This window comes from Staurois parvus, unplaced genomic scaffold (assembly GCF_062004578.1).
Source record: "Staurois parvus isolate SC_StPar_1 unplaced genomic scaffold, SC_StPar_1.0 ptg000210l, whole genome shotgun sequence".
Classification (NCBI taxonomy): Eukaryota; Metazoa; Chordata; class Amphibia; order Anura; family Ranidae; genus Staurois; species Staurois parvus.
This window is the reverse complement of record NW_028318006.1, coordinates 2566544-2580789: the sequence shown is the minus strand read 5'-3', so window position 1 is coordinate 2580789 and position 14246 is coordinate 2566544. Positions and strand designations below refer to the sequence as shown.

The window sequence follows — 14246 nt, the reverse complement described above, 5'->3', positions numbered from 1 at the left end:
TATTGGTGGAAAGCAGTTTGGTTCTGTGAAGAGTTTACATATAGAATAAAGTTGTGAGCAGTAAACTGGATTAGAGTATCTGGGATATCAAGCATTCTTTGACTGTCTTTTTAATTAATTAATGGTCATAGATTTGTGGTGATTGCAATGGAGTGGCACAAGCAGTGAATCACTTTTAAGAAGAACTTCTTGGCACAACAAAGAGTGTACTCATGTATTAATATTTTATTTTATTTTGATTGTGTGGGATTTCAGCACATCTTTTCATTATCATTATTTTATATTTTTTATCCTAATATTTAAAGTCAGCAGCTACAGTAATTGTAGCTGCTGACGTTTAATTTTTTTTTGGGGGGGGAGCCTGGGGCTCTGCTTTAACCCTTTTCTCACAATTTTTTTAGTTTCATCATATTTTAATAGAATAACTTTTTGTCTTTACCTGATATTTATATGTAAAAATATGAGTTGATAGGTTATTCATAGACATAATTAAAAGCACATTACCCCCTGATTCTTCTGCAGAACTGTCACAAACCTAGGAAATAACCAAAACTAATTCTGTCTAATGCTCCCAATTATTGAAAGGGTCTGTTCTTTTTGCTGTGAATAATGTAAATAATCTATGCACATATTTGGGAATCTTTTATCATTCATAACATTTTTTTCTAAACAAAGATCAAACAAAGATCATGTAAAGAGAATACAGTTAAGGTGTCACTAAACCCATATCATAAAAAAGTTCTGCAAAAAACCTGGTTGATCCTGCTGCTCTCTATCTCCTCCTTCTGTCCATGTCCCCAACGCAGTTGGGGATTTTGCAGAGCAGTATTGGCAGCTACTGCACATGCTCAGCTTTGACTGATGTTCCATGCTGAGCATTCCTTACCTCCTCCTCCATGCCCACTAACCAGCTAAACACAATAGGGGCGGGACATTACATCATGATTGATGGAGGTTTCACCTCTGTGTTCACCTCTGGCAGAAATCTGTACACACCATGTTATTTCTATAAAATAATAAAGATTTGATTTCAAATATGTATTTGTATGGCAATTTAAAACAGTTTATTGATATTAGTTATTTATTTTTACTCTGTATTCCAAAGGCTGTTTTTTTAAATTTTGTGTTTACTAACATGTGACCAGCAGCAGAAAACTAGAAGCTCCTCCTGCTTCTGTTTCTCTGCAGATAGGCTGGGAAAGAGCTGGGTCATGTGACAGCTGTATATCAATTAGGAAAAAGGCACTTGGATGTTTTTTGTTATTAAAATAATTACAGTGCCATCATTTAAATAGAGAAAGAGAAGAGATAATATAAATTAAACAGTGTGTGTTTAATATCACTAAAAATGGTATTAACCTTAAAAATATAAAACAAATAAAATAAAATTGAACTTAAAGCAGTTTAGTTTCACTTTGAATACCTAAGGTGAACCATACAATTCCTTTTGCCATCCTAACAGTTCTGTGTATAGAGTGCTATGTGCTCTTTATTGTACCCTCTATCTTTTATTAGCTCTCTAAGAAATGCTTAGATAACGGCTGTAAAAAAAATGGTTTTGCCTTTAAAAGTCTACCTAGATATAAATCATCCATCCTTTCCCAATTGGCATGAAACATTCTTCTTTCTTTTGGCTAACAGCCATAATAATATATAGTTCCAGTGGTTTAGGAAAGGAGCACTGATTTCTGGGTGTCTGGACAGAATTACTACATGGTCCCACTGTGTAACTGTGGACATCTGACTTCTGAATGTAAAATTGATTTGTTATACAGCTGCTGTTTGGGGATTCTTAGAGTGCTGGGGAAGGAGAGAGTGTGCAATAAAGAGCTTACAACAGCCATTACATTGTACATGTGCAGTGCATGTGCTGTTAAGATGATCACACATGTACATGCTGGGCTGTATATGAGAAATCCATAGATTCCCCCATCCACGCTAAATAGCATGGATGAAGCAATCTCCCGCTGCTGGCTATTGTATTCTGGCAGCCAGCACCTGCGACTCTCACAATACCCAAAGAGAGATTGCAGCCAATTGGCTACAGTTACTTTTTGGCCAACTTTTTCCAGCTGACTTCTTTGACTTTTCAGTTGGAGATCATCAAGCCAGTTGCAGGGCCATCCATGGTACGAATTTTGCCCAATCCACGGGAATCACCTATAATTTGAGTCATGTTTAGGCAGCTTCAGATGGGATACAACACAAATAGTATGATTTACTGGCTTATTACCTCTTTCCATATATAATAATGACTAAGGAAACATCCAATCTCGCCTCTTGTTAGTGTTCTCCCTGAATACGGGTCATGATATCCTGGTATCACATCTATATTCAGAGCTTTAAGCTGGCTTGTATTAAGAGCCCTGAAGGTAGGAAAATCAATGATCAGTAACTATAACCAAGGTAACAATAACAAACAATTTATTGTACACACTATACTGTACTTTGAACTATGCAAACAAAATATAACAGACTGCTATGACTGCATAAAAAAAAGGCTATGGACTCAGCTATATTATGATGTAAAGGTATGTGTACATATGCAGAGACCTTAGACTGTAAGCTCTTTGTGTGCAGGGACTGATGTGAATGTACAATATGTAAAGTGCTCCTATAAAGTGCTGGTGCTATATAAATACCTGTAATAAATAAACAAATAAATAAATATACTGTAGATTAATCTGTGGGTGCACTTAAAAATGAATGGCATGAGTTAAGCATGGGTCACTACAGAGAAAATTCATATCTCTGGTGCTGTGAGTCCTGCATATCTTACAATGTTTAACTGCTGTGGATGTGTCCTAACACTACATATTCTGTAAGGATGCATTCACCACAATTTAAAGTGATATTAACTACTGCACTTTAACCCCCTTCCTGCCAAGGCCAAGTGCTTTCGGCACTCTCACAGTTTGAATGACAATTGCCCGGGCATGCAATGCTGTACCCAAACTAAATTTTTATCTTTTTCCACACAAATAGAGCTTTCTTTTGGTGGTATTTAATCACCACTGGGTATTATATTTTTTTGCTACATAAATGAAAAAAGACTGAAAATTTTGAAAATAAACACATTTTCTTTTTTTCTGTTATAACATTTTAAAAATAAATAATTGCACTTCATAAATTTAGGCTAAATGTATTCTGCTACATTTCTTTGATGAAAATAACCCAAATCAGTGTTTATTATTTAGTCTATAAGTTATAGAGTCCACAAACTATGCTATATACAGTTGTGACCAAAATTATTCAACCCCCAATGCTGTAAAGGGGTTTAGGGACTATAGTGTACATTTGGAATTGTATTCAGAATCAAATCCTACAAGGACGTTGTAACTACCCAAATGCAACTAAAATGACATCAATTGTTTATGTAATACAGTAGTAAATGGTTCTTATGTGGTTTCTTCATTGCCACAATTATTCAACCCCTTAAAGACTACCACTCTGAAGAACAGAGGTTCATACAGGTGCTTTCCATCAGGTATTGAAAACACCTGTGGATGTCACCGAGCAGCAATCAAGCATAATAAGCACCAATTAGGCAGCTTTAAAATGACTGTGATACTCAGCTCCTTCTAGACATTTACTGGTGTGGTTACAAACATGGTGAAGGCAAGAGAATGGTCCAGGAAGACAAGAGAAGAGGTGATTTCTCTTCACAGGAAGGGCAATGGCTATAAGAAGATTGCAAAGATGTTAAACATACCAAGAGACACCTTAGGAAGCATCATTCGCAAATTCAAGGCAAAGGGCACTGTTGAAACGCTACCTGGTCGTGGCAGAAAGAAGATGCTGACTTCGACTGCTGTGCGCTACCTGAAGCGTAGAGTGGAGAGAAGTCCCCGTGTGACTGCTGAGGAACTGAGAAAAGATTTGTCAGATGTGGGTACAGAAGTTTCAGCCCAGACAATAAGACGCACACTGCGTAATGAAGGCCTCCGTGCCAGAACTCCCAGGCGTACCCCCTTGCTGTCTCCAAAGAATAAGAAGAGTCGACTGCAGTATGCCAAAAGCCATGTGGACAAACCACAAAAGTTGTGGGATAGTGTTCTGTGGACTGATGAAACAAAATTAGAACTGTTTGGGCCCATGGATCAACGCTATGTTTGGAGGAGGAAGAACAAGGCCTATGATGAAAAGAACACCTTGCCTACTGTGAAGCATGGTGGAGGGTCAATCATGCTTTGGGGCTGTTTTGCTTCTGCAGGTACAGGGAAGCTTCAGCGTGTGCAAGGTACCATGAATTCTCTTCAGTACCAGGAGATATTGGATGGAAACGTGATGCAGTCCGTCACACACCTGAGGCTTGGGAGACGTTGGACCTTTCAACAGGACAATGATCCCAAGCATACCTCCAAGTCCACTAGAGCATGGTTGCAGAGGAAAGGCTGGAACATTTTGGAGTGGCCATCGCAGTCACCAGACTTAAATCCGATTGAGAACCTCTGGTGGGACTTAAAGAAAGCAGTTGCAGTGCGCAAGCCTAAGAATGTGACTGAACTGGAGGCCTTTGCCCATGAAGAATGGGCGAAGATACCCGTAGATCGCTGCAAGACACTTGTGTCAAGCTATGCTTCACGTTTAAAAGCTGTTATAACTGTAAAAGGATGCTGTACTAAGTACTAAGATTGAATGTCACTTGGGGGTTGAATAAAACTGATAATGCTGTGAGCACAGAAAAGACATTTGTGGTTATTTCATTATAACTGTTATGTTATATTTGTCTGACCTACAAGTGCCTCTTTAATGTAAATGTAAGCAAGATGACTGAATGATCAAAAGCAATGTCAAACTGGCCAAAACACTCAATTTCAGTGGGGGTTGAATAATTTTGGTCACAACTGTATCTGAAAGTCGATCAATCTTGATGTACTGACTGCCTATCTCTCATTTCTTGAGGCCCAAAAGTGTCAGGACAGTACAGATAGCTCCTAAATTACACCTTTTTGGAAAGTAGGCAGTTCAAGGTATTTAGTAAGAGGCATGGTGAGTTTTTTGTAACATAGTTAAGTGACAGCAGAAAAAAAAAGGTTTGTTTGTTTTGTTTTTGTTAAATTTATTGAGTATAGATCTACACTTGTCCCAAGCATGTTTGAAGCTATTTATTGTTGACTGGCTCACTACCTCTGCTGGAAGTTTATTCCAAGCACCATCTACTCTTTCAGTGAAATAGTACTAGATTCGTTTTGAACTTTCCTCCAGTTAGTTTAAGGTCATGTCCCCGTGTTCTTGATTTTTGTTTCGTGTTGAAAATACTGCCCTTTTGCAATTTATTTTTACATACTGTCACCAGTGCATTGCAGTGTCATCACATGGTGTAGCTGTGATCATGAACACTGACTGGTGACAGTACGAAAAAAAAACCTTTGAAGATTTAAATTTATTTTTATTATTACATTTTTTTCCATTTTTTTATGATTATTTTTTCACACTGACCAGAGCAATATAATGTTACCATAGTAACATTGTACGATTTTTCTTTGTTATACACATTATGATTGCTTATAGCAATGAATTTCACTGCTATAAGCAAGCATTTTACTGAATGGAATCAATTCATTCACTTTGTTTTTTTGTGATTAGCTGTGATTGGCTACAGCTAATCACATGGTACAGATGGGCTGCTATTGGCCTTGTCTGTACCATGTGACCAATCACAGCAAACAACATAATTGTAACACTGAATGGCACAAATCGAAGGCATTCATTGTTTACAATTGCCATGTGACCTGCTGTGATTGGTCACATGGCACCAGTCCAGTACACTGATCAGTCATCAGCTGTGTTCAGTGGACACAGACAGCGACAGATCACACCCACAGCATGGCTCGTTCCCGGGAGGACGTCATATGACGTCCACCTAGAACAACGAAAGTCCCACCCAACCATCAAATTGCTATAGGCAAGCCAGGAAGTGGTTCCATCCCCAATTTGTTAAGCACTGTCTACAGCGTATTTAATCACTTCCTGGGTATGCAGCTTCTTTATTTTTTTGCTCCTTTCCCATGATCCAGTTTAAGGTTCCATGATCACTGCCCCAGATCTCCTGTTTCAGGGTTTCACTCTTGCATATGGGGGGCTAGAGATGCATCACCCTACACTGTGTGCATCAATAGAAACACACAACTCTATAGTGTAGGATAGCAAGACACTCCCCTTCTCCTCTCTCCTTCCCTAGCTATCTCCACGTTAACAGACTGGTTTAAGACTGCATTGTCCACTGTTAACTCTTTCCTCTAAAGACTGGAAGATCAGGGAAGCAGTACTAAGAAAGCAGGAGCTAGCAGTAGTGCATGATGTAAACTGCAAGTGCTGGGGTAAGAATTTAAAAAATAGTTTACTTGGGAATGTTAATTTTATTGTGTTCAATGTTTTGTGTAGTGCATACTAGGCCCATGCTTACAAAAGTGATGAGTTATCTCTACAGTGACTTTGGGTTAAAAGCTGAATGACTATGAAAAATACATACATGGGAATTACTTTATCTGTCAAAGGATTTGTAATTCTGTGCAGCCACAATCACGATCAAAGTAACCCTGAGACATCATAGCCTGATCCTCAACTTTCATTACAGCAACAGCACAACTTGGTCAAAACACACCTCAGCCTACTTACTGTACAACATCAGAGTACTGATGAAGTCATCACACAGCGTGCTTCCCTCCTATCCAGGGGTGGACTGACCATTTGGAAACTCGGGCACTGCCCGAGGACCCGGGGTCAGTAGGGTGCCCCATGAGCTGCCCCTGGTACCTTTTTCATAGGCTTTTTTTGAGTTTGGGCAAGGACACAGGGGCCCCATGATCCCCTGGGGTCAGTAGGGGGCCCCATGAGATGCCCCTGGTACCTTTTTCATAGGCTTTTTTCAGTTTGGGCAAGGACATGGGGGCCCCGTGATCCCCTATTGCCCCATGAGTTGTCAGTCCGCTCCTGCTCCTATCAACACATGTTATCTTACGTCTAGAGTTTCCCTTCCTTTTTCCAGTCCCAGGGCACCACAAGAGGATAATATCATGACAAATTCAGGTACTAACACTATTTGCATTTCCATGCAACCCTGTGCAGGCAATCCAACCAATGTCAATTGCAGATGCACGGACACAGACGATGCTTCCAATGTGAAATCTGTGGTGGTGCATGGGCCCGAACACACACTGGGGATAATTTAGTAAAACTGGAGAGTGCAAAATCTAGTGCAACTCTGTATAGAAACCAATCTGCTTCCAGGTTTTATTGCCAACGTTTAATTGAGCAGGCTAAGGTTAGAAGTTAATTGGCTACCATGCACAGGTGCAATATTGATAAAACCAAGAAAATCAGAGCACTCGTGGTGAAAGCTAGAATAATTAGGCAATAACATACATATCCAGCAGTCAATATATCTGATTTAAAAGTTTAATAGATGGATAAAACCATAATCACCATATTCCAAAATATCCATGCAGTAGTGTGGCACAAGTAAAGGGACTGGCACAAGTCAAATCAAAGTCGCCATGAGCACTTTGATTTTCTTGGTTTTATCAATATCACATCACACGCCTAATGGTCATCGAAGCAGCTGTGGAGCTAGCCTTGTTTTACCCTACGTTGGTTGTGGGAATTAGTGCCTAGTGGTTTGTCTATCATGCACAGGTGCACCAGTTGCTAAGTGAACCAGCTTTAGTAAATCTCCCCCACTGTCTCCATTAGGGGCCATTGACTTGCACCTGCATAAATGTATCTGTCTGTGTATCAGTTGACATGAATGTGACTGCCTGCACAGGGATCCATGGAACAGCCGTCCACAACTGTATACTTTAGTACACCCTATGTGAATGATGCCTTATATTATTATTTTTCCCAAAGTTGGATAAAGTTATTGTGTCATAAATAAGCTGCACTCATACAGCAAAAATGGCATGTAGAATGTGACACTATTATACACTGTCATATATGCAACCATTGCATTAGAAGTACTTACTTGCCATCCACAGCATCAAATATCTTCACCTGAATTTGCAGCTCATAAAGACTACGCAGCATCCGAACACGCCGATCTTGGCGACGTTTTAAATTAATCAAGAAAACCTATTTATAAGGAGAAAGACAGATAAATAAGTTATATAGATGTATTCGGTTTAATGTTTTCAAGCATATACACTCATTTAGTATTATTTTGATGAATAAAAGTGATATATGTGAGTGTCAGGAAGCTTAGCTACGGCAGCCATATCTATGTGTACAGTGACACACAATTATTGCAACAGAGGCCAAGTGACTAAAATATGACAACAGATCGGCAGGTCTCCACTGTAACCAAGCCTGCCCACTGAATGTATGCAAATGCTATGTGAATGAATGAGAGACATATAACACTGTAGTAGCACTGTAGTAGCACTGTAGTCTTCTAAGGTTTGGACAAACTATTTTCAGGACTGCATTTTTGTTAGAAGTACAAAAAACACAATACAATTTGTGGCAAGATAATAAAAGCTGCAAAATGTTCAACTTAGTGTAAAAAAGTTCCATGTTTCCTATAATTCTCTTGTCAGACACCAGACGTTATTTTGTAGCATTCTATTGTTTCTATTGCAGTAGCATACACTGAAAAGGAGACATATCTATTAAGCTCAAAATAATCTATTATTACACATATGTCACTTTGCTTTAGCGGAAGTGGGGAATTCATCCTGATCCTACTGTACATCACATGACTCTTTGGATCAACATTTTTCTATTTTTTTCAACTTTATAACCAACACTTTATATTTGTACTTTTAGGTGTGCTTTACTCATCTTCCACTTTAATCTTCAGTCAGCTGTAGATCACCTGGTATGTAAAATTACAGGGCTATGAGTTGTTTATTCTGCCTTCAGCAGGGAAATGTATTACGTGTTCTCACTTCAATATTAAATTTGGCTACAAGATGGAGTCTGGAAAAAAACTACTGTTTTTAAGAGACAAGAAACTGTTAATAAAAGCTCCCATCATCCTTCATTCTAAGAAAAGGAAATGTGCATTCTGGGAGATCAGACTTCATTTTAAAGTATAACTAAAGGCAAATCTTTTTTTTTTTTAGTTTTGGATGGAGTATAGAGGAGTAAGTGCCCCCGTTAGGGAAATTCTGTGCCCCCGTTAGGGAAATTCACCTTCTCTGTTTGTCCTGTTTACCATTATAATTGAAAGTGAAAGTAAAAGAAAATCCCAAAATTTGGGTTGTCCCCAAAAAATTAATAAAGGGAGAAACCTTCCAATGGGGACACTAGTTCTGGTGACCTGGGGGTCCCCAATGAATTCTGTTCATTTTCAGGGATTTCCTCTCACCTCCTGATTGGCTATGGGACAGGAATGATGGGAAATCTGCACAGCAGGATACAGATTCTGACAAAAAAAATCTGTCAGGGGTTATAACCCTCCCTTGCTCTATCCAAAATAAAAAAAAAAAAATTTTTGCCTATAGTTCTACTTTAAGAACTGAAGGAAAGAAACCATAATTCTTTGCAGCACATGTTGTGGACTGAACTTCCATCCCCTACAGGCAGCATTGCTGGTGAGCATAGAGTTAATGCCATCTGGAGTCTATTTATTTAATTGTATTTTGTATGTCTCATATATTGATTGTATGTATTTCTCATCTGTTTCTTTCAAGTTTCATCCACCCTGCTTTGTTAATAAAGCTTCAAGATTACATTCAGTCTGGCCTATGGCAGAATAGAAGGCTTTAGCTGCATTTTGAGTTACACACAGGAAAATGTGTAGTGAGGACAGAACATTGTTGCAGAAGTCATTTAGTAGTCCTCAATCTTACGTTCTCTATACCAACTTGCACAGGCTTACACCAGCCCCCCACATGACATTGCTCAGAACCAGTGATTTGTACTGTCAAATTGACTTTTCTTGCCATACATGAGAGGACAGGGTACTTTGGAAGGTTCCAAGCATGCTGGAATGATTATTCTAACAATGATATTATCTATCACTTTTTTGTGCATGCTTTTTTGCAGTTGACTTAGCTTTAGGCCTATTTCTGTTGGACTTTTTCCTGTCCTATTTTTCTTTTCAGGTGAGTTGTACAGTCTACAGGGGAATGAGTCCACATTCTACATGCCTGTTGTTGCCTTCAGATTACTGTCACTAGGATGTGTTTCTGTGTGATCCTTTTATCTTGTTCTTGTCTTTATTGTTCTTAGTATCCTGTGTTTAGAGTGTTCCTAGGTACTTTGTCATTGGCAAGTTTCTCTTCCTACATTCTTGGCTTTGTCTGCTGTCTTGTTGGAATCGTGGTTGCTTGGTCCCTGATCCTGGTGACTCCTTCCTGTGACCTAGTCACCCTAGTACTAACCACTTGCTTAACCTGTCTTAACTAGTACTGTACCTGTCCTGACCATGGCTGTGTTTCTGACTATGTTTCTGCTCAGCTTCAACTGACCTAGCAAGCGACCTTTGACTTCTCACCTTGACTGAGAAATGGCCTCCTTGTTATAACGGATATATGGAAAATCATGCTATTCAGGAATCCAGTCAATGTTGATTTATAAACTGTAAGATTCTCCACAGACAGGACAAGTCTGCATGAATATATTTAAACAAATACAATGCTCACAATTTGTCTGCAATGCAAGTGGATTCCATTATCCCTACAGACTGCAGACCTCTACCACCCAATGAGGTCTAATGGAGTTTCTGCACTCTGATTGCAATGTATGTGATGTGAGCAGATCTGCTTGCTCCCCCACCTACAAATCTTTGACTTAGCAACTAAAAATGTGTTCCAAAAGAGATTTATTTTTTTCATGGGTTTCAAGTAGCACCTACCTCTATTTAACCATTTGCCCTCCAGAAGATTTACCCCCTTCCTGACCAGGCCATTTTTTTGTGATACAGCGCTGCGTTACTTTAACTGACAATTGCGCGGTCGTGCAATGCTGCACCCAAATAAAATTTACGTCCTTTTTTTCCCACAAATTGAGCTTTTTTCAGTGGTATTTGATCACCTGTGTGTTTTTTATTTTTTGTGCTATAAACAAAAAAGTCAGACAATGTTGAAAAAAATATATATTTTTTACTTTTTCTATAAAACATATCCAATAAAAAAATGTTAAAAATCTAATTTCTTCATAAACTTAGGCCAAAATATATTCTGTTACATGTCTTTGCTAAAAAAAAATAAATCCCAATACGTGTAAAATAATTGGTTTACATGAAAGCTATAGCGTCTACAAATGACGGTATATATACTTGATTTTTTTCTTTTAAACTAATAATGGCGGTGATTAGCAACTACCACAGCAGGCATTCTGACACTAGAGGGGACTGACTAACTTTTTGACACTTTCATTGACATGCCCAGTGACACTAATACAGTGATGAGTGCTAATGAAAAGCACTGACAGTGTACTAATGACACTGGGTAGGAAGGAGTTGACATCTGAGGGTTAACTGTGTGCTGTGTGTGTTTTATAGTGTAAGCACCCAGAGGAAACCCACGCAAGCACAGGGAGAACATGCAAACTCCAGGCAGGAGGTGCCATGGCTGGGATTCGAACCAACGACCCTAGTACTGCCAGGAGGAAATGCTAACCATTTAGCCACTGTGCTGCCCATGCTATGCTTTATTTTCATAAAATACTGTTACAACAACAGATAATGCATTGTATTTCAGCATGGGTACCTGCTGTCTCCAACAGAGGTGTGTGGACCAAGCTGACAATGCAGGTGCACACCTGGAAAACAGGCACACATCCCATTTCAGGAAACATCTGGAAAAGATTTAGGATCAATAGGTCTAAAGCCGGCCATACATGGGTCAAATTCAGAAAGATTTTTCTTTCAAAAATCTTTTCTAAGAATTTCCATTAAAATTTCGCTCCATTAGTGGGTCACAGAAACAGCTGATTTTCATGCAACCATCGAATATGACTGATCGGACGTGTTAGAAGTTTTTTTAAAAACTAAGAAATTGCAAATCAATGATGGGTAAATCATGCGAGAAACAGAAACAAAACAAAAGTGAGCATGAGTTGTGATGTGGAAAGAAAAGTAAATTCTTGGCCACGAAAATTCTTTTCTGTAGCAACATGAGGGGAAATTGAAGGCTTGGTTGGTTGAATTTCAAAATCGATGGTGGCACCAGCAGATTACAAAACGCACACCAATTCCAATCTTCTAGAGAAAATTTGTTTGAAATTTGACCCATGTATGGCCTGCATAAGTCCCCTTTCACACTGATGGTCCGATTAGGTCAACCTGTCAGTTTTTCAGGCGGACCCAATTGGACCATTCATAGCTCTCTATGGAGTGGCAATTTTGTCAGTGGACATGTGTCCGCTGACACCTGCCGATATCATATCCTGTATGCTAAAAACTGACAGATGGGAATCCGTTCCCCATCCGTCCGGTGGATCGGATGACAGTCGGGTGGAAATGAACAGGCGGTCCGTTTCCATCCAACCACCCCATTGAAAACAGCAGGCTGACACAGACCTGTCATCCACTTGCTCAGCGGGGATCAGTGGAGAGATCCCCCACTGAGCAAGTGCATCCGCTGATGGGTCTGCCCTGTCCGAAAAGGGCCTTATTCTAAAGAAAACTGTATATTTAAGAAAAATGTAAAGAATGTTTAGAATTGCTTTAGCATATTTAGGTGTATTTGAGATTACAGTGATTACATTTATATCTTCTTTATGAAAATTGCAATACTTTATTTAGAGCCCCCTCCCACCATTAATGCAATGATATAGCTTTTTATGTTCCTGATTTAGACTTGCTCGGATATGCAGAGAAGAATTATTGTCTAAAGACAGGTTATATTTTTTTTTTACTTTTTTCCTTCATGTGTATTATTTTAGCGCCATGGGGGCGCCATAAAAAGTATTGCTTATATTTTAGGAAAAGCCACTGTTTTACTGTAATTCCTTGGGTTTATGCTATGTAGTCAGTTGAGAAGCAAATAGTAATTAGAGGTGTACTGTAAGCACAGTGAGCTGGGGGTGAAAACTTTAACTAGGAAATTGCCTCCATTAGATTAGCAGGCACTTTTGAAAGTGTGCAAATACGTTGCTAGGTACTAAAATGAATTAAGTTAAATTCATACAACTTGCGTGTGTGTACGTGTGTGCTGTGTATGTATGTGTGTTGGTGGCATTTAATCTTTGGATCCAAGAAAAAGCTGCATAAATTCTCTAACTTAGTCCTGGAACACCTGAGGGTAATCATTCAGGACTGTAAACAGCAACTAGACAATTAGTAGAACAATGTTCTTAATCTTTGGCATGAATCCTGCTCATTAATTTTAACAACTTTTCGCTGCTAACCTCAAAGTGGCCCCTGTAACTTCCATAGATCTTGAAGTCTTGTGTTTTCAAAATTACAGATAACTAGGAGACACAACAATTCCTTGTTCTTACATTGTACTTATAATTGCAAAACTGTTTTTAAACCCAGTGCCTGAAACCCTAAAATCTGTGTACTACACAATGAACATGGTAATCTGCAATACATTAGATTTGTGAAGCATACTTAATGTGCTCCAACCAGTTTTTGTATAACATAGAAGACTATTTCACATCTATACTACTTAACTACTTTCCCTCTAGAGGATTTAACCCCCCCCCCCCCCTTTGTGTATAGATATATTAAAAAAAAAACATTATAAATACCTTTTTTTCCTTTTTTAAAATGTTCTCAGCTGTATAAGAGCTGGGGGAGAAAAAACAGCAGTACGGTCTTCTCATTTAATGGCTGTGCAGGGGATGGGGGGTGTTGTCAGAAGAAGTCTGATCGTTGGAGTAGAGCAGGCTGAGTTCTCATCACAGCTACAGAACTAAGCTGTGTTCTCATGCCTAGTGTGGTCAGTTTTTCATAGGAAAGCAGAGGAACTGGCAGGAACACAAGGGATTTCACACAAAGGAAGCAATACAAAGAGAACAGGATACGGGTTCATACAAGTCCATGGTACAGCAGGCAACTATCAGGGATATGAAATGTTGGGTTTACATAAGAACCCCTTTACCAGCTGAAGATTAAGCCTCTTCTCCTCTATGTGCATAGGTGACTATTTTATTATCATACCAGAATGATGACCCTGTGATTATAGCAGGCAGATTCAGAAAGCAGGAATGGACAGGAATTTAAGAGTGCATGTAACACATAACTGAACTGGAGATTCTTTTTTTCACTCAATAGCAGGAGAGTTTCAATATTTCCTATATTTTAAATGACCTTAACCCTTAAACTATCACCTAACCCCATGAACCCTAAC

The 14246-nt window shown here is 39.0% G+C and overlaps 1 protein-coding gene across 2 annotated transcripts in view; it reads right to left on the bottom strand.

Moving 5' to 3' along the window:
- The window catches only part of COLGALT2 (collagen beta(1-O)galactosyltransferase 2), a 126972-nt gene that overhangs the window by 19088 nt on the left and 93638 nt on the right, over window positions 1–14246 (bottom strand). For both annotated transcript variants that reach the window (XM_089678828.1, XM_089678829.1), the window contains exons 8-9: window positions 7967–8073; window positions 2234–2366 (exon numbers count right to left, since the gene is read on the bottom strand). In XM_089678828.1, the coding sequence (XP_089534954.1) occupies window positions 2234–2366; window positions 7967–8073 (240 nt within the window). The remainder of the gene's footprint in view (window positions 1–2233; window positions 2367–7966; window positions 8074–14246) is intronic.